We start from the raw sequence: 21,907 nt of genomic DNA on the forward strand, positions 1-21,907 counted from the left end.
AGGCTGGGGTATTTTGGGAGTTCATATGGCCGGGGGGGGGGGGGGCCTCCCAGGCCCCCCCTTGAGATCTCGGCCGTCGACCGCACGCAGGTTGTCTAGGATATAATCTACAAAATTGTATAGCAATTTATTTCATGTGAATTGTTATTACGTAATCATGCTAATTTATGCGTAATTAGTATGCGAAATCATACTTTTTCCTCGAACTCCATAAATAAAGCTCAAAATGTTCTAATTTTTGGCATAGAAACTCTTTGTGATGTTCTTAGCAAATGTACATGAAAAGAATTTGATATCAGATCAATTTCTTATGTATTATGTTTTTTGCAATTTATGTATTTCTTTGTTTTTTGGACCCTTTGTTTTTCATTGTTTTTTCAATGAAATTCATTGGGGACTCTTCTAAGATCATAAACAGCATAAAATACATACATTTAGGCCAGCAAAACTAAAATTAATCCTACATTTATGATTTTTGGTTGAAAACACAATATACATTAACTTTGTACACGAAATCATGTTTTTGAGCAATTTTTGGTCTGACATGCACTTACATAACGTTGCGTAATTTCAGAACCGTGAACCCGGATGACGCAAAATTGGTCTAAAAAGTTGCGCAAGACTTAAAAGTAAAAAGTCAGCGAGCAGCACTGTCAAAAACTTTTGTGCAGTGAAAATATCGCGCGACTCGTCGAGGGGGGGCCTCCGAGGGCCCCCCCCCCGTCCTAGATAGGGTTAAAGGACAAGTCCACCCCAATAAAAACTTGATTTGAATAAAAAGAGAAAAATTCAACAAGCAAAATACTGAAAACTTCATCAAAATCGGATGTAAAATAAGAAAATTATGGCATTTTAAGGTTTCGCTTCATTTCACAAAACAGTTATATGCACATCTCGGTCGGTATGCAAATGAGGAACTGATGACATCACTCACTCACTATTTCTTTTGTATTTTATTACCGGGTATATGAAATATTTTTATTTTCTCGTCATCGTCATGTGAAATAAGGTTTCATTAATCCCTGAACACGTGGAATTCCATTATTTCAACATTTTGTGCTTCAGGAAAGGAGGAGGTCCTAATCGTCAAATTTGTAAAAATTGAAATATTGTATAATTCAAACAATAAAAACAAAAGAAATAGTGAGTGACATAATCGACTCTCTCATTTGGAGAGAACTGGCTCGTTCATATTTTGTTAAAAATAAGCGAAATTTTGAAATGTCATAACTTTCTTATTTTACATCCGATTTTGATGAAATTTTCAGCATTGTGCTTGTCTGATTTTTCTCAATTGATTCAAGTCAACATTTTTCTGAGGTGGACTTGACCTTTAATGACCTTTGACTTTGGTCATGTGACCTGAAACTCAAGCAGGATGTTCAGTCATATTTGATCACCCTTATGTCCAAGTTTCATAAACTAGGCCCATATACTTTTTAAGTTATGATGACATTTCAAAAACTTAACCTTGGTTAAGATTTCAATGGTGACGCCGCCGCCGCTGTCGGAAAAGTGGTGCCTATAGTCTTGCTCTGCTATTTCAGATGGTTCCAGTTGATGTATAATTTCTTTCTCACATAGTCTGACTTTAAATTTTTGTTTGAGAGATAACTGGCATGTGCCATAACAGAAAATTGTTCTTTGTGCCTGTTCAGTATACGTAAATGCTGCATAATGAGTTCCATGGTAAGGAGCTTACCTCATGAGCACTGGGAGGGTAAACTTTCCATTGGCAGTGGAACTTAACCTTAAAAAGACGGGGGGGGGGGGGGCTGATTCCGCCCCCCTCCCTCGACATTTTTCACGATAAATCCGCCGCACAAAATTTTTTGACTGCGTGGCTCACTGACTTTTTACTTTCAAGTTTCGCGCAACTTTTGAGACCAAAATTGTGACCCCCGCGTGTACGGTTTCGAAATTACGCAACATTTCGTAAGTGCATGCAGACCCAAAATTACTCAAAAAACATGAATTTTTTGTACAAATCCAATGCAAATAGTGTTTTAAGCCAAATTCATAAATATATCATTATTTTTCCTTTTACTGTTTAAAATGAATCAATTTCATCTTTTTTATGGTCAAAATAACGTCCCCGAAAATTTCCATTGAAAAAACAATAAAAAACAAAAAGTCGAAAAACAAAGAAATACATAAGAAAATAAATGTGATGTTGACATTTTTTTTAAATAAATTTGATCAGATGCCTATCTCGAGTATGTGAAACCAAAATTTGGATTTCAGGGGCATTATTTTATTAATTAGAGCAAACTTATGCTTTTACGCATAAATTAGCATAATTAATGAGACATGAGGTTTTTTGGCAGAATTTGATGTTATAGTTTTGTAGATAATGCCATGGGTAATGCGTGTGCCAATTTTCGTCGCGATCGCGCGATTGACCGCCGAGATCATAAGGGGGGCTGAATCAGCCCTCCCCCCCAGTCTTCTTAGGCATAGAAATAGCCCAGTCTATTTAGGGTTAAATCATTACCTACTTCAGGTACCAACTCTCTATCAATCATTGTGCATTTATCTCTTCTTAATGTAGATACATGTAGGTGATCAAACTCATGTGAAGATAAACCCTAGAAATGATCACCATATCCAATGTGGAAAAATATAGGTACATTGTAATATCACAAAAATACATAATTCAAGTGGCTTCCATATAGACATACAGCTTTTGAGTCCTGGACAAACAAACTCATTCCAAATTGGTATGAATACAGTGTATGTTCATACAGACCTAACATGCAAAGTATTCTTCACGTGACGCTGGATATCCTATGGTAATTTGTTTGTTTTAGTGAGACTGTAGGGGAAAGATATTACTTCTTGAAGAGAGACTTCTCCCGTGTACGGCTGACCCTTCTGTCCTCGAACTGATGTGGTAGGCAATATCCACGTGGACGTTTCTGATCCTGAGTACTAATGCAGCTTCACACTGTCTCCAGTCATTTCTAACACTTTGCTCACTCGCGGCCACTTATTACTGAACTCTGCTAAGTAGACTGCAACCATATCTCCCAGTTTTAATAATGGATGTTGAGGCCTTTTCTGCTTAGTACCTAGATGGACCTGAAATATTACAATGAGAAAAGTCTAAATATTTATTACAAAGGCAATACAAGTTAACAGTGGTATAGTGCACATGAACATATTATGGGATACAAGTGATTAATTCTGAGTGTTTGGAATCCCAGCTATGGGTTAACTTTCTTCAGCAAGAAATTGAACCACATTATGCTGCAATCAACCCAAATTAAGGAAAGTGGGTACTGGCAGGATTAATTTGGCTACTTTTACACATTTACTTACCGCTTGAATAGGTTGTTGTTCATAATTTGAGAACTCCGAAGTTGGATCAAAGCAGAGATGAAAGCGTTGGTATGTTTTGCCGTGTTATGCATGTTGAAACCCGGGTGAATAGCTGGTCAATGTCCTCGTGTGTGTGGCCCTTCATTAAAAATCCTACCTTTACCTGCATTGAAAATGATAAGAACAAGAATGTAATAAGTAAAATTAAGGCAGATTATTTTAAAACACTTTCTTGGGATACACATTGTTCTGCGAAATGATAAATTAAATATCTGTTCAGAGCTTAACCCTATCCAGCCGGGGGGGGGGGGGGTGGAGGAGGGCTGTTTTTGCCCTCTCAACATCTTTCATGATAAATCTGTTACTAGAAAATATTGTGCTGCGATGTTTCATGACTTATTTCCTTTAATAAGCCTCATGCAACTTTTAAGACCAAATTACGATGTTACGTAAACATTAAGTGTATGTAAAAACAAAATTTGCTTAAAAATGTGATTTCATGTACAAATCAAATGCAAATTCTGCATGCAGCTAACATTAATAAATGCATCACGATTTTTATTTTTACTGATTAAAAGCAATAGAATTCATGTTAGTTATGACTGAAAAAAATTGCAGATGATTTCCAATGAAAAACAATGAAAAACAGTAGTTTTAAAAATTTCCATTTTTAAAACATTTCGTAATAATCCTGTCTAGACTGCCCAGATCAAAATTTAGCAGTTTCGTGAGTATTTTTTAAAGATTCACAGCCAACTTATGATTAAATGTATTAATTACGGTAACATATTTAATTGATTAAACATAAATTTGAATTAAGTTTAGTACAAATGACAATCGAATTGTGGAAATTACTTCTTGGGTGTGTGCATGCAAATTTTTGTCGCGATCAAGCGGAATGAACATCCGAGGTTTGAAGGGGGAAAGCAAAAACAGGTCTTTCTCCCCGGGCTATGCCATTCTAAATTAGCCCAGGCAAAATAAGGTTAAGATAATAAACATAATTAAATGGAACATTGTCAAAGAATAGCAGCCCAATATTGAGAAAAATATTGTCCTGAAATTCATATGTCATATTTTCAGTGATACTTGATAACTATTTGTTTTTCTATAATTCATGGAATAAGAATGTACACTTTTTTTGTATTGAAAATGCAAAAACTTAATCCTAAAGAGGGGGGGGGGCTTTCCCAGACAATTTTACATTATATCTGTAACATGAAAAGCTGGTGCTGACTCATTCTAAGAAAGTTTTTTTCAAGTCTCGCTAAACTTTTGAAACCAAATTTGCAACCCCTTAGTCAGCGCACAACATTTGTAAAGTGTGCATCAGGCCCAAAACTGCTCCAAAACAAGATTTCCTCTACAGATCCAATGCAAATTGTGATGTAATGCCAAATTAATAAATATATGACCATTTCTACATTTTCTGATTACCAGTAAAAGTAAGTGATAATATTTTCTTTATATTCTGAATAAATTGCAGATGATGTCCATCGAAGATGCAAAACAAAAAGTTGAAAAAAAAACAAAGACTTTACATAATAACTTAAAAAAAGACATCAGAAAAAAATTTAATATCAATTTTTAGCTCATTACTCTTTGCCTGTTAATATATCCTTTGCTGTTTACAGTACCAATTTTCTAGCTACAACAATGACTGGAAAGAAAGGAAAGTTGCTTTCGCTGTGACTGTATGACTTTTTTCCGTTTAACCTGCACAATACTGATACATAGATCACATGGTTCTCTATGCAATGTTGCTTCCAAACTGTATTTGTTTTCAAAATTAGAAAAGATAATCATTCTCTACTTATTAAAACAAAAAAGCTTCATGAAATTTCTGATAGAAATAGGAATTGCAAATTCTAGAATACATTCTGTTAGATTACATGATGGACATCCAGGATTACATATGGTGTTGAATGTTCTCATCCCTGCAACTTTTGCGTACCACTGAAATGTGAATTTAAATTGCCTCAACATCGTATCTCTGCATATACTTTGAAAATACCACATTTACACAAAAGAAGAGGGAAGAAAGATGGCAAGTGAATAAAGATTGATAATTGTGGAGGCTAGTCTTCCGGGCTGACATCCATGACATATAAATGATACTTATCCTGGAAGACTGTGATGATTAAATCTAAATACATGTACATATACACTATTAAATATTTCATTGAAACTTACTTTTGCTGGAAAAGGTGTGACTCTCTTTCTTGCAGTAAAGTTTGTCTCTCTTCTCTGCCAGTTGTCTTCTCTAGGCAAGATTTCAGTTTGGTGCATATGTCGCATTTCAAAAACCGGTTCACCTGGAATGAATAAAGAGAAAAATTACACAATGTATATTTTCTTAGTTTTTCGAGGAACAGTAGTTAACATCATCATAGTTGGGTGCTATACCATTGTAGCAGCTGCACTGCTAAAGCCAGCAAAGTACAGTATGCTCTATTATTGTAGATCACCTAAAGACCTGTGTTTATGTTGGGGAATACATAGTCAAGTATATCAAATCTACTTGGTCTCAAAATAGCTTCATGAAATGTGATAGAAATAGGAAGTTATTTCAAATTTTTCAATAAAATGCAAAATCTCTGGTTTTATGATTAACCTTATGATTCAGATTTCCCCTCAACATTTTTTTGTGATATATCTGCCATGCGAAATTTTCTGACTGCGCCATTGACGAAATTTTTATTTTAAAGTCTCACACAACTTTTGAGAATAAACTTGCAACCCCTGAATACATGGTTCCAAAATTACCCAATATTTTGTAAGTGCATACAAACCCCAAAACATGAATTTTTGTTCAAATCCAATGCAAATAGCGTTTTTAGCCCAAATTTATAAAAATGTATTACCAACTTTCCTTTCACTGATTAAACATAATAAATATCATGTTGTCTATGGTCAGTGTAATAAAGATTTCCATCAAAAAAATCAATAAAAAACAAAGAAATCAATCAGAATTCTGGAAATGATATATACAAAAATAATAATTGCGATATTCAATAATTTTCAGCAAAATTTAAGGGCCTTATTTAGATAGTTAGAAGAAAGGTTTTTTATTTTATGCATAAATTAGCATAATAAATTGGCAGTAGTTATTTGTTAGCAATGTAATATTTTTGAAAATTAGATTTTACCATTTTTGAGATTGTGCCATGTGTAATGTGAGTGCAGATTTTCATTGTGATCAATGGCCAAGATCATATGGGGGGAGTGGCTGAATCAGCCCCACCCCAGTCTTCTTAGGTATCGAAATAGCCCAGTTATTTATGGTTAAAGGTATAATAGTTAATATTAGTAAATATACAGTGCAAATACTCACGAGAATCACCTACCTTTGGAATGGTAACATGAGACATTTCCATTCTCCATTTGCGGAAGAAGTATTGCTGACTACAAACAGAACCTCCTTGCTCTTCTACTTCCTCCTTCATAATCCGATACACATTTCCATGTATAAGGCATGAAGAAGATGGATTTTGTTGTTGGTTGGCAGTTTCTCTCCAAACTTATCGACAAATTCACTAAGCCACACCATTGACATCATCACAGACAAAGAACAAAGTCCTTTACGATGGTGATTTGATGGACGAGATGTCACCAATCCTGAAGGTTAAATGAATACCGAGGTGGTACATTTAAATCAAAGGAAACTATAAATATGTATCTTCTACAATATTATTATCAATAGAAACATAATCATATTATTTCCTGAGCTAAATTTACACTGGTCACATGTACAACAATCACTATCGCTTTAAAATTGTGATCACTTTAAAATGTAATCAATTAATTCTGATAACCTTTGATCCTTCAATCATATCCTGCCTCCACGTATCTGAACTTGATTATACTTGTACATGTACTTGGTCATTTTTACCCTTTGAAATTCTATTTGGGTGGATTATCTACGTTCTAAATTCCAAGCCAAGCAATGGAAAGACTGAGTTAAGAAATAGGTGACCACATTTCTGGTGGTGAAATGTTGGGTGTACTAAATTTTGATATCCAAGGTCTTATATATGTCCAATTTTAATGCTTTAAAGTCCATTTTTTAGACCAGTATTTGTCGAAAAATTTGATATTAATGCACCTTTCATTGTAAGGAGGATTTTGACTTTCTGTATCCCCACAATCAAGCCTCCTGCAGTTGTCTTATCATATCAGCACTCCTCTTCATTACATGTACATGTATCTTTCTTTCCAGCATGCACATATAACAATAAGTTAAGGACTTGTTTGAGATTAAAACAAGCAGACTCCCCTTCCCCATCTCCTAAATGAGCACAGAGACCCATTTTTCACATTGAATTTGTGCTTGAATAATTGTAATGATTGGGAAAAGACATCTGTGACTATCAAGTGAACCAAAAAATTGTCTTCTATAAGCTTGCTGGGTTTAGCTCCTGCACCAATGATAATAGCAGAACCAGATCCTAAGAGACAACATGTAAAACTATAATCCCTTATAAATAAATTAAGTGAAAAAAAAAAGAAAGTTTAAAGTACGATGATTTAATTTTACAAGAATGGTACTAGTCATGTTAAAGGACAAGTCCACCCCAATAAAAACTTGATTTGAATAAAAAGAGAAAATCCACAAGCAAACATTGAAAATTTCATCAAAATCGGATGTAAAATAAGAAAGCAATGACACTTTAAAGTTTCGCTTCATTTCACAAAACAGTTATATGCACATCTCGGACAGTATGCAAATGAGGGAACTGATGACATCACTCACTATTTCTTTTGTATTTTATTATATGAAAAATGAAATATTTTGATTTTCTCATCATTGTCATGTGAAATGAAGTTTCATTCCTCCCTGAACACGTGGAATTCCATTATTTTAACATTTTGTGCTTCAGGCAAGGAGGTCCTAATTGTCAAATTCGTAAAAATTTAAATATTGTATAATTCAAACAATAAAAAACAAAAAAATAGTGAGTGACATCATCGACTCTCTCATTTGGATGTAACTGGCTCGTTCATATAACTATTTTGTTGAAAAAAAGCGAAACTTTAAAATGTCATAACTTTCTTCTTTTACATCCGATTTTGATGAAATTTTCAGCATTGTGTTTGTCTGATTTTTCTCTATTGATTCAAATCAACATTTTTCTGATATGGACTTGACCTTTTAAGGATACCTCTTGAAACATTTACCTGCTAACCCTGACTCCATCTTCCATAAGCAGGTCATATTAATCCCAAGGATGAGTCTCCATCCATATTTACAAAGTTGTGATGTTCAATAAGGTACTGCAAAATCCATAGCTTCTGATCTGCTAGAGTCTTGTTCTGAAATCCTCTGCGGGCCTTGCATCTACATGTATTCTTTATATCTTATGAAGACAATAACTTCTGCAGCATTTCATTCTCAGTATTGCCGCTAATTCCAGACAGGCTGCATTTCGCTCTGTAAAATCATCAAAAACATCAGGGCATGAATGTACCAGGATGTTCAGTAATACTTGATTGACCTTATGGCCAAGTTTCATGAACTAGGTCCATATACTTTCTAAGTTATGATGTCATTTCAAAAACTTAACCTCAGGTTAAGATTTGATGTTGACGCCGCCGCAGTCGGAAAAGCGGCGCCTATAGTCTCACTCTGCTATGCAGGTGAGACAAAAACCAAGGACAATGCAGATTTTGTGTATAATTGCACTCAATTCAACACATTCAATGAGAAATGTATAAAAGTAAATGCTCATTTGTGGCAAAGGGCACTAGATCTATATGGTTGTTGCCATGATTTTGAAGATTGGCAGGAGCATTTTCTGTGCATTATTGAACCTTTCTCAGTGTACCTGCTGAATGAGCACAATTGTACAGAAAGTCTGAACAGGCCTTGGCTATTCAGGCAGGATAGTATACATTAAGTTTTTACTATTTTGAATTCCTTTTTTTTATATTTTTTTTTGTTCTGGAGTACCATTATTGCTGCGGGTGTACAGCTGCGTATAAAGTGTTAAAGGTCAAGTCCACCTCAGAAAAATGTTGATTTGAATCAATAGAGAAATATCAGACAAGCACTATGCTGAAAATTTCATCACAATCGGTTGTAAAATAAGAAAGTTATGACATTTCAAAGTTTTGCTTATTTTTAACAAAATAGTTATATGAACGAGCCAGTTACATCAAAATGAGAGAGTCGATGATGTCACTCACTCACTATTTCTTTTGTTTTTTATTGTTTGAATTATACAATATTTCGATTTGTACAAATTTAACGATAAGGACCTCCTTGCCTGAAGCACAAAATGTTAAAATAACGGAATTCCACGTGTTCAGGGAGGAATGAAACTTCATTTCACATGACAATGACAAGAAAATTAAAATATTTCATATTCATATAATAAAATACAAAAGAAATAGTGAGTGACGTCATCAGTTCCTCATTTTCATACCGACCGAGATGTGCAAGTTTTTGTGAAATAAAGCGAAAGTTTAAAATGCCGTAACTTTCTTATTTTACATCCAATTTTGATGAAATTTTCAGTGTTATGCTTGTTCAATTTTTCTCTTTTTATTCAAATCAAGTTTTTGTTGGGGTGGACTTGTCCTTTAACCAATATAGGCTATATTGCATGATCAACCAGTCTTAAACAAATGATTTCAATTGTTTTGAGTAGATATGAAGGATTTTGTTTTGATGATATAACGTTGATAAAATCTTTCTAATTTGAGTAAAAATATATTACTGCCACATGTCAATCATCTGTACATGTTTCAATGTAAGTTATTTAAAATCAATGATTTTTTAAAAATCATAGTGCAAGTGGAGTAGGGGGCGAGTGTTCATCACTTTATAGGCTATAATGCAATATTATCCTGATTTTAATGACATGATTTCAATTGTTTGGAGAGTAGATATGAAGGATTTATTCATGTCTTGATGATATGAAGTTGATAAAATCTTTCAATTTTGATTACCGGTAAAAAGAAAATAGCCACAAATAAAAAAACTGTCAATCATTTGTACACGTTTCAATGGAAGTGATTTAAATCATGATTTAAATCAAAGTGATTTAAATTAGCCAACCCTGACCCTTTCACAATCAATAATAGCAGAAAACATTAACAAAAGAAAAATGTGCATACATTTATGATTTTTGGTTGAGAAACAGAGATTGCATTGTATACAGAATATTTTGAAGCAATTGAAGGTCTTACATGTATGTGCTTTCAAAATGTGTTATTTCTCAACCGCATCCCCAGGCATCACAAAAGATGTGCAATATTTAAAAGAAAAAGTCAGGGAGCAGCGCAGTAAAAAATTGCGCAAAGCTCTGCATAGTGATAAAAATTTGTTGGGGACACCCTCCAAGTCCCCCCCCCCCCATTAAATGCGAGTTAACCTGAAATGACCTTAAATTGTGATATTGTGACATGGACATAGTTTAAAATTAATTTCCCAAGTGTTGTGACAACAGAAATATGAAAATGCAATGACTACCAAATCAAGATTACTCTTGTCAGTCTAACATTCGGTTAAATCTAGATTGACAGTTACAAATTAAGATTCCAATTGATTTATCAAACGACAAATGCTCTCATTCGTTCCTTAGCCCATAGTAGCTCATTTAATAACTACATGTAGGGTAGCCTCTCATGCAGTTCCAAAACCTGATCTCCCTGCGGGCCCTGCTATTATCGTCACTACCTTACAAGTTACATTGTGATTTGTACAGGTAAAAAAAAAGGGCAAAATGTAACAAAAAAATGATCATTATGTGAAATTTTAACTTACCGGTAAAAATAGCTTACTTTTGCTCAAGTTCCTTCTACACGTACATGATACAGCTTCAGAGCAATGAGAGGAGTCAGACTCTGTCTCTATGTCAGCAAAACATACCATCTGACGTTTTCTTCCTCAGGGTTGACCTTGAATAGATAAAATACAAATTAAAATCACTTATTAATACTTCAGTAGATCTCAGAACTGTTGAAAGAAGTCTAACAAAATTATTGCCTAAAGCTTCAGATCTACTGTATGGTTTAGTAGGCTTAATCATTCATTCAGAGATCCCTATGATATCAACTAGGTTTTGGTAACCTACATGTATTAACTAAGCATTCTAAAAACCTGCCTTAAACAATTTAAGGATATCATTTGTATTTGCACTGATCTTAACCCCCTTGCCTTCAAACCTCTCAAAGAGCATTTTTCTACTGAACAAAAAAAGCATTATGATGCCATGGCCCTGGGAAGCAGAGGTGCTAGATTTGCCTTGGAGTGATTCATTTATTATTCTCCACAGGCAGCACCCCTGGAATTCTGGAAGGTGCTATAAAATGGAGAAATATAACCAAATATTTTCTAAGAATTAATCATACAAATAATTGTATGAAATCAAGTAATATCCTTAAACTCAATTTAAATTTATGTAGCTTAGTGAAATGGTAATATTTGGGGAAATATCAATTTTGACATTGCTACAAAGTACAAACCCCACAAAAATCACCAGAAATAAATTTTCAGTTGAATATGCCAACAGAAATAGGGGAAACTTAATTCAATTTTTTCAATTCAATTCAATTCATTTATTATTTTTTCAATTCAATTCAATTCCTTTATTATTATTTATTATTAACTTCATTTATTATGAACTTAGCTTCATAATTATATATATATATATATATATTTGACATCTCCCTTCTATGTCGTATTGCAATATATGTTTGAATTGTTTGTGTATTTTTTTTTAAAATATATTCGCCCACTTTATCATTTGTGTTTGTATAATTTATATCATTTGTATGTACAGCCAGTGGAGGCCAAATTTCTATGTATTTTATCATGGAGAGTCAAAAGGGGCCTAAACTTTCGATCCTAGCAGAATCTTCTTCGGAGGCAAAATGACAAACATATAAAGTGGAGCCAATTATCATGGATCAATAATAAATGAATCTGAATCTGAATATATGATTCATGAGTATTGGATGTTTTCAACCTCATTACCAAGAGAAGAACTTTGACTCCCACTGATGTTTACTTTTGACAAAAGAGGGATTAAATTTGGGAGTCTATTGAGGCACACTTACCCTCACACTATTGTACAAGGTGACAAAAAGAGGATTAGAACTCATTCAAATCAGCTTAGAGCAACTTTGACGCAGTAATTAGGCACTTCCTGTCTTGATTGCAGAGAAGTATCAATGAAAGGTTTTATCAAGTTTTAAATTTCCTTGAATACAAAATTAGGAAAATACTCTTGTTTTGCATTTCAGGAAGAACAAATTCCAAAATAATTTAGAGACAAATATCTGTCTAAATAATACTTTCAGAACATCAATATGGGTTTATTTGATACATCTATTTTGTTAATGGGTGTTCAATGGATGGCACATGGTCATTAATACCACATTCACAACTTAATGAATCTGGGTTTCTGTCAAATGATACACAAGACTATTCCCTTATTTTTTTTGGAAATATTTCCATTCCTACTTTTCATACACTAATGATGCTAGTAGTAGTAGTAGTTGTATTACAAGTTATCAGGCCAAATCATAAAATAAGGTTACTTCATCAACTGGTGGGCTTAATCATTGACTTTAAAAAGGTAAATTAATACAATACTCGCACATCAATGATGTGGAGCTCATCCGCCAACTCGCAAAGAAATTTAACGCAATTTTTAACTTCAGCCCAGTTGACAATGTAGTGAATTATATTGGTGCACTAGCATACATGTACCTACAAGCCACAACCCATGCAAAGGACGTATCCTTGCCCCCCTGATGAGCTTGAAGATCTCTTTTTTTTGCCTGTCAATTTTTTTCTGGTACGAAATCCTTTATTTGTAATTGAAGACCTTTTTTTTTTGCTTGTCAAATTTTTTGGCGGACGGTTTTGCCCCCCCTGTGGAAAATCGGGGACATCCCGATAGACCGCGGGTCCGATAGACCGCGGGTCCGATAGTCCGCGGGTCCGATAGACCGCGGGTCCGATTGTCCGCAGTGCGTGTAAATCCATGGGGGGCAAGGGGGAACTGCCTCACCCTTTCCCCTCAAAAAAGAGGGGGAGAGGGGAAAAGGAGAGAATAAAAAGAGAGGAAGATGGGAAATAAGATAATAGAAAAGAGAGTAAGAGGGGAAAGGAAAGACAAAGAAAAAGGGAGAAGAACACGGGAAAAGAAGAGAAAAAGGAGAGGGAAAAGGAAGGGAAGAAAAGAAAGCTTGGAGAAAGGAAAAGGAGGAAAAAGAAAAAAAGAGGAAGGAAGAGAAGAATATTTAGATAGAGAGGAAGATGGGGAGAAAGATAAGAAAAAAAGAGAGATAGAGGAAGAGGGGAAAAGAAGAGAATAAAGAGAGAGAGTGGAAGGGGGAGGGAGAAAAGAAAAAAAAAGAGAAAAAAGGGAAAGGAAAGAATAAGAAAGAGGGATAAGTAATGGGGAAAAGAGAAACAAAGAGGAATAGTGAAAAGAAAGAAAAGAAAAGAAAGGAAAAGAAGAAGAAAAAATAGGAAGAGAATAATATTAAAAAGAGAGAAAGATGGGAAGAAAGATAACGAAAAGAGAGATGGAAATGAATGTCGAATGTCCCATTGGGGATTTGAAATCTCATCTTTTTAGGTTGGAATATAAACAAATTCAGTTTAATCATTGAAATATGTATCGTCTTAATGACTTTTCGACCAGTCCATAATATTTAACATTTCTGCTCGCGCTTCGCACTCGTGGTAATTATCTAGTTACATACGCGTCATGTTCAGATTCACAAACATTGCCCAGAATGAAATTTAATTTTTAGCTTGCATATGGCTTATGAGATTATAACACATTTATGTTGCTTATAAAGTAAATCTAGGAAATGACTGTTAGGACATGGGCGTTTGCCCCCCTCCCCCAACAAAAAAAGAGAGAATCAAGGCTAAGAAAAAATAGAGAGAAAAGGAAAGGGATTAGGAGGAAATATACTATTATTTTCCAAATATTATGTCAAAATCTATCACAACCGTGTATTTTTGCAATAAAAGTGTCAACATATTTGCTTGCTCGCTTCGCTCACTGCCTACTTCTTATCAATTTTATGCGATATGCCATATCGAGCCCCCTCGAAATTGTTGGCTTATTACGGCACTTGGACAAATCAACTTTGAGCGGCCGATCGGGGAAAATATGGGTGAAAAAATGGCCCCTCCCCCTATTGGTGGAAGCTGGGTCCGCCCCTGACTTAGGCTTTCAGGATAAAATACAGGAAAATTCTAAAAAAAAAAATCAGATCGCGCTTCGCGTTCTCATTATTTATTTAGGCCTTGTGAGATACATGTACCTCAATGTGTTTTTCAAGAATAAAATCTCAGATTTTCTTAAACGTCTACCCCCTCCCCCCTTTCATTTATTTCTTTACTTTTGTGCCCCCGGCCCCCCTGCACCCATGCTGAATAAATACGCCACTGATAAGGATAATTAGTCTAGATTGCATATTTCCTAGAGGTTATCATTAATAATATTGTAGGGTATACTAAAACAACAGTACAGAAACTACAGCTCCCGTTCACAATATTCTAGTAGGGCCTATACTCTGGTGAGAAGTTAAACCAAATTGAAACCCCCCAAAATCACTCGTGCTTCGCGCTCCCATTGATATTACATCATAGGCGGAAATCCCAGGGGGACGGGGGGGGGGACGTGTCCCACCTACTCAAAATAGTAGGGGCGACACAATATCAAAAGTCCCCCTACTATTAGTTGGTCTTTGATAAAAATAGAAATACATCATTCTTAATCGAAATAAAACATAATTTGGGACGAGATTACCTTACTTTGGCGATGATAACCTTTTTTGCTTGTCATGTTTTCCCGCCCCTTGTCCCCATAGGCGGATCCAGGGGGCCGAGCTCCCCCCCCCCCCTCTTGGCGGAGCAAAAAATGATTAAAAAAAGGAAAGAAAGAAGGAAAAAAAGAGAGGAGAAAAGGAAGAGAAGGACGACGAAGGCATAAAATAAGATGAGGGGAAGAATTGGAAAATCAAAGAATATTTAGTGCAACTATCATATTGCCTATTAGGTGATTTACATATCTTATTCAATATGGAGTTTGAATATCAAGTTTGGAAGTCAATATACAACACATATTTCACCTCGGAAATCAGACTTTCATTACTTTGTGTAATTTACAAATTAGTTTTTAAAAAGTGCTCTATAAAAATGTCAATTTTATGGTTTGAATGTTAAAATTTGCTGCTTGCGCTACACGCTCGCAAATTTTGATTTATCAGGTACCTATATTTTGGTGTATTCCATAAAGTTTTCAAAATATCCCTTTTCTGGTCTGATTGTTAAGGCGCATCAGCTAGAGCGCTGCACGCTCGCATTTTGATTGGCGAGTTATATAAATGTTTCAATATTGTTTATAACAAACTACTTAAAATCCCCTTTTCAAGACAGATTATCAAAAATTATAGCTCGAAAATTATCGAAAATTATAGCTAAATTATAGCTTATATATAAACTGATGCATCCTATTCATAATCACAAAAGTGAAATGTCCAGTTTTTACGCCATGAATGTCATCAGATTTCGTGCCCTCATTAGGCATTAATAAATATGATATCAATTTAATAATTAAATTGTCCCTTTGTTTCACCTTGCGCTTAGCAAGATGAATAGGAAGATAGTCATCATTTTCATATGATGTCCCGGTCCTATGTCAAAACTCAAAGTAATAATAATATCAGCTCTTTTTTAAGTGCGATCCATATCCACCTTACAATTTTTCTACAAACTGCTAGAAATATAAAACTGAAATTGACTCTTTTTTTCAGATCGGACTATCAAAGTTTCATGATTTTCATGATTAAAGTTGTATTTAGAATGCCTAGATTCTAGGTCTAAATATGAAACATGCTCGCGCATGTTTATTCAGATACCAAACTTGTTCTCTAATTTAAATCATTCTCCAGTTTCAGATCACAGTATCAAAAATTTTCTGCTCGTGCTTTGTGCTCGCATTATTAATGTACGAAGACCCCATATTACTCATCCTTTTGATGATTTACAAAACATGAACAGAGTGGCCCACTTTTAGGTCTAAATCTCAATTTTTTTCTGCTCGCGCTTCGCACTCGCATCAATCGTTAAATTACATAGATATCCTGTTCACGATTACAAGAACTGATTGAAATTTTCCATTCTTTCTTTAAAAAGTTCAAAAATGTTCAGCTCGCGCTCGCATCTTTTGATTGTTAAAATATGTGACGCCTCCATGGCTAAGTGCAAGCAGTCCTTAACAGGTACCAGTTTAAAACGTATAATTTTTTTTTGCTCGCACTTTGCGCTCACATTATTAATACTCATATTTTTTAGGATTTACAAATCATGAATAGAGTGTCTCGTTCAGTAAATATTATAGGACTAAATCTAGAAATTTTCCGCTCGCTTCGCGCTTGTTTTAATTGTTTACTCATATACCTATTCTGCTTGAGTTAAAAAAAAGTGCTTAGAATTTCCTTTCTTTGGGTGAAAATTTCAAAAAGTTTCAGCTCGCGCTTCGCGCTCGCATTATTTGATTGCTAAATGCTATTTTGACAGGCATCTTTTTCATCAGTTCATTTCCCCTCGCGCTTTGCGTTCGTAGTAATTATTAAGTTGCATACATGTCTTTTTCAGGATAACAAACATTGCCCAGAATCAGTTCAAAATTTAGGAAAAAATACATAAAATTTCCCCAAAACTTAGCTCGCGCTTCGCGCTTGCATCATATAAATGAGGATTATGATATTATGTATTAATTTATAAGAATAATGCCAAGAAGTGACTAATGAGGACTACCCCTTCAAAGAAACAAACAAAACTTATCTTCGAGCTCCCGATCGGGGAAAATATGGCTGAAACAAATTTACGCCCCCCCCCCCACCATTGGCGAAGGCTGGAACCGCCCCTATGTCCCCCTACCTTTTTGTATTTATGTATTCATGGATTTTTTTTTCAAGAACACATTAATAAGTGGTCTTTATTATTTTTTTAATGTGATTATAAGATAATTTAATTTAGCCTGGCCGGGAGGGAGTGGGCGCCATTTTTCGAAAAGTACACATGGGCGCCAAACATCAGATCAAATTTGCTCCCCCTCCCCTTGAAATCCTGGATCCGCGCCCGGGTTTTATAACAATAACCCAATTAGGGCAATCGCCCTGACAACTACTTCAAGGAAAATATTATCCCCATATTTTTTACCGCCGGGGACTGTTACCCCCTCCCCCGGAAATTTACTCTCCAGACAATTACCCCAGATAATTATGAAAATAATAATTGTGAAAATGCCTTAACGTGACGACATGGCGTGGTACTTTATCTTACCATGTCTTAAATTAATCATTGGCGGCCAAAGGCAAAACATTTAGAGGGATCCACCTGAAATTTTGGGATGGACACAGGTACAAAATTGACAAGCAAATCAACCAAAATTTTAGGAGGGACCACCAAAATATTTTGACAAGGAAAAAACAGAAGGTTATCAACAAAAACATTTTAGGGTGGTCTACCTCAATATAGGGGGGGGGACGTAGAAAAGAAATTGACGACCAAAAAAAGGTTTCGACTAAAAATTTAGGCGGACCGTCCTCCCACCTCAAATTTAGGGGGAAAGCCCCCCACCCCCTCCCTGCTTCCGCCGCCTAAGTAATTAATCAGCTTTTATTTCGACATAGCGATATATTCTATCTTGTCAAGTCGATATGTCCACATGGCGAGATGTGCAGTGTACAAGTCCCGGCAAGAATCCCGATATATCGCCATGTTGACATATATTTATAAAGTCGACTTGGCAAGATACAATATCTTGTCATGTTGACATATAACTTTTTATAAGTGGACTGACTTGGCAGGATAACGTATCTCGCCGTGCGGACATAATAAGCGACATGGCAAGATAAAGTACCTCGCCATGTCGTCAAGCTTAGTCTATGGCATTTTAGAGGCTCCGTATGGCGTCTAGAGGGCATATTTCCGGGGGGGGGGGGGAACAGTCCCCGACGATAAAAATATGGAGATATTTTTCTTGAAGTAGATGTCAGGGGCGATTGTCCTGTGGTTCATCGTTATAGAACCCCAGTGACTCGTATCAATAACCTTTTGACCTCTTGATGACATGGATTTCACTATATTGTCCTGATCATTATTTTACATACACCGCGGACTATCGGACCCGCGGTCTAACGGACCCGCGGTCTATCGGGCTGTAACCGGAAAATCCTAGGTACGTCACTGTATTGGCAACATAAATTGAGGAAACAGAATTGAAATTGATGAATAAATGAAAAAAAACTTTTTTGTGATTTGTGAAAAAAAATTGTAAATAAAGCATAAATAATTTTTTAGTCAAAATTTTTGAATTCTGTGTAAAACCTTGGTGAACCCCATGTACATGTAGCTCTCAGATGGAACAAAAAAAATTCAAATTCGGTTTCTTGAGTTTTGAAAAACATGCATGAAAAACATGTAGCATATTTAATGAGTTTCTAATTTTGCATCCCCCACCTAGAGCTATCATATAAAGCAAACAAAATTGAAATTGACAAATGAAGGAGAAATAAGTTTTTTTGTGATTTATTATTAAATTTTGCATAAATATCACATAAACTAGCATTATTTTCTAGTCAACATTTTAAAATTCTGTGTGGAAGTTTGGTGACTCTCATGTAGCTCCACCAGATGTAGGAAAAAATAAAAAGTTGACCAACTAATAAAGCATTTCTTGGTGATAATGAATAAATTTTGAATAAATTACCAATTTTAAGTAATTTTCTAGTCAAAATTCTTTGTTGAAGTTTGTGAACCTCGATCATGCAGCTACATAGAAAAGGCAGAAAATATCATGAAAATGATTTTCTTTCTTGAATTAAGTTGATTATCTCTATTTGAATAGATTTCTTGACCTCATAATAGATGGATTTGGTGTCAAAATCATGATTCTAGGTTACTCAGAAGCTGAGATATAGTAAAAAAACTCTGTTTTGGGCGACCATTTTGAAAAATCCTAGATGGCAGCTATATAGGTCACAGTGCACATGGAAACTCTATTATTCTAACCTTTCCTTTAATTTTCAATTTCTTCAAAAAATATCCGGCGAAGATAAAATATGAACTAATTTTTTCCCTGAAGCTAGCGGTGGGTACCAATGGTAGAAACTCATGTTTACAAGAGTCTTCAGGAAATTGGCAGGCTCCAAAAATGAGATACAAATTCATACACATATATCATGCAAACTATAGACTGCAATCACTGCATGTATATGCAAATGTACTTTGTAATTGTATCGATCTTCATGAAAAAGTTTTCAAAGACATACCTGGTGAATTAAAGTTAATATCGGCTTCAGAAATGTAACAATCCGACTTTTTGAAAGGGAAATCTACTTCTGTTGAGTAGCCACCTGTAAGCATGTTTAAAGAACAAAAATTAAACAACAAATTCAATCATTTTTAGATCAAACCTTTCACCCATCATTCATTTAGAGATAGTCCTCCAACAAATGTTAGCAGAATTTTAAAGAGGTGGAAGAGGTACTATGCTTACCTGTGTATAAAAGTATGCAAATATTCAGGCTATAGGTTCATTCCAGTTAATATAAGGCGATAACTTGATTTACCTGGGATATAGTTAATGTAATTCTAACCATGCATTCACTTTTGCATGCATGTGGTAGGTAATTAAAACCTGTACGTAATGTGTAACTTTCTAAATATGATAAACAAAGGAAAAGCATGTAAAGCTTATCTTCAGCTTGGTTCATCTCCCCAAAGGGAATGCCTCTAGACCCCATTTCATATCATTACAAGATTATCTTCCCCCCAAAATAGTTGTGGTGTTAAGGTCAGATATAATCTTAAAAAATTGTTTGAATGTTATTTGATAAATACGCTAATTTTACATTATCAGATTTTACATTGATTGCTTGACTTTTCCATTGCACAAATCTATTTCATTCATTAAGACACACATAGTCATAGAATTAGAACAAAGAGTAGAGAATAGATCCCTCTAGGCCTAAAACTGTTTCACCGGTATAAAACTCCCAGTTTATAAAAACCCTGTGTAGATAACTCACATGACAGTTTTTATTTTCATTCCTTAAAATATCACTTTTGAAATAAAAATTGGAAAGAGTTCCCTATGCACCCTACACCAAAAATAACAAGTATTTAGACTTCTCGTTCATTCACTTCAGATTTATCTATTGATTTTTTAATGTTATTATCATTTGCTTGGCATCACCTAGCTGTGCCATGCCTGGTACTGCTGGTAGTCTAACAGTGAACTGAATCACTGTGACCTGTAGCTCTCTCCTCCCAATATAAAGCTAGTGTTGCTTACCTTGCTTGGGACTCTAATTCAACTTGTTCCAAATGTAGTCAAAAACTCATCCCACTATGCTAGCGAGAAGTGCTGATAGCGTGAGAGGTATTTTTATGCAATTATGAGCCCATAGACTAGTTCAACAAATCTAGACTCAAAAACCCTTAAAGACTAAATAAACTGATGTCTATGAACAATATCATCAGGGGGGGGGGGGGGCAGTCAAATGTATTGCTGTACATCTGCGTGACCAAATTACATGTATTTCCAGACATCCCCTAAACAAGTTTTACACAGGCATCATTTACACATTTTGGGCCCTAAACAAGTTGTTGCCAGAATGACCCCTAATTTAAAAAACAAAAACAAAATGAATTGAAGTTCAGAGCCAATTTGATTTGATGAATAGCTAGTGTAATTAATGGAAACTAAGTGTAAAAATATATTTTTTTAATTTCTCTGTAAGTGGATCGAGCCAACACTCACACTGTCACAGCCACGCGCCACAGGCCCAACACTAAACAGTAATTGGTGGCGGAACAACCAATTTAACAGAGACCAAAGTTTTTAGTATAAACTAAAAATAAAGCCTAGGCTTAGCCTTAGGCGCGCCTTACCTCTCTCTGCACCAACGGGATCTGTTCGAACACAACGTCGTTGCTTGCTGCAATCTTCGAACCCGTAGCTGATGTCAAATCGCCAAAACTCGACTCAATAATCAGACTGGGACTGGGCCTGGCCTGGAGCCGTACTCCGGCTCGTAGTAGACTGGTGGCCTCTTCATTTGTTGCAGCATTTTCCTCTTCTGTAAAATAGAGAGCTTTGAAAAGCTGTCGCGCTTCGTCGCCATCGGAAATTCTTCTTCGTTTAAATTAAGTTCACATTGTAAATGTGTAGGCCTACTTCGAGATGTGTGGTAGAATTACACACGTGCTCAGCGTCAGCTTTGTGTACAAACAACACACATGTGCGATTGATTGCGAAATCAAATTTCTTGCACTGGCCGTAGGCTAGGCATAGCCAGAGGGCGGCATAGGGTGTAAAAAACTGTAAATGCTGGACAGGTCCTGTGTGTGTTTTGTGTGCTGGACATAGAGGTCCATGGTGTGTGTGTAAGGGTGCGTTTGTGTATCGTGTCTCGTATTTTTTTCTTTGTTATGTTACTGGTCTGGGGTCCGTTGCAGAAAGAGTCAAAAAATCATTTGCAAGTCAAAAATGCGCGATGTTGATTGGTTGAAAATCAAGTTACGCATGATTTTTAGAGT

General features: G+C 35.4%; 1 protein-coding gene and 1 long non-coding RNA gene across 4 annotated transcripts; both read right to left on the reverse strand.

The window, feature by feature from the left end:
• Window positions 1–2,416: 2,416 nt before the first annotated feature.
• LOC121431353 lies at window positions 2,417–8,600 on the reverse strand. 3 transcript variants are annotated; one of them, XM_041628891.1, is made up of 4 exons: window positions 8,500–8,600; window positions 6,656–6,939; window positions 5,515–5,636; window positions 2,417–3,081 (listed from the first exon to the last, which is right to left on the reverse strand). In XM_041628891.1, exons 2-4 carry the CDS (start codon window positions 6,765–6,767, stop codon window positions 2,932–2,934), a joined length of 384 nt encoding a protein of 127 aa, XP_041484825.1. In that variant the 5' UTR covers window positions 6,768–6,939; window positions 8,500–8,600; the 3' UTR covers window positions 2,417–2,931. The 3 variants fall into 3 exon arrangements, with proteins under 3 accessions (XP_041484825.1, XP_041484827.1, XP_041484828.1); XM_041628893.1 differs by lacking the exon at window positions 8,500–8,600 and having other exon boundaries at window positions 2,419–3,081; window positions 6,669–6,939; XM_041628894.1 differs by lacking the exons at window positions 2,417–3,081; window positions 8,500–8,600 and adding an exon at window positions 3,406–3,484 and having other exon boundaries at window positions 6,669–6,939.
• A 21-nt stretch (window positions 8,601–8,621) lies between these two features.
• On the reverse strand, window positions 8,622–21,680 carry LOC121431354. The gene is made up of 4 exons (XR_005972115.1): window positions 21,260–21,680; window positions 19,636–19,719; window positions 11,107–11,223; window positions 8,622–8,752 (listed from the first exon to the last, which is right to left on the reverse strand). It is a non-coding gene; the product is annotated as an uncharacterized LOC121431354 (long non-coding RNA).
• Between the last annotated feature and the right edge of the window lie 227 nt (window positions 21,681–21,907).

Source organism: Lytechinus variegatus, chromosome 17, assembly GCF_018143015.1.
Source record: "Lytechinus variegatus isolate NC3 chromosome 17, Lvar_3.0, whole genome shotgun sequence".
NCBI classification, from domain to species: Eukaryota; Metazoa; Echinodermata; class Echinoidea; order Temnopleuroida; family Toxopneustidae; genus Lytechinus; species Lytechinus variegatus.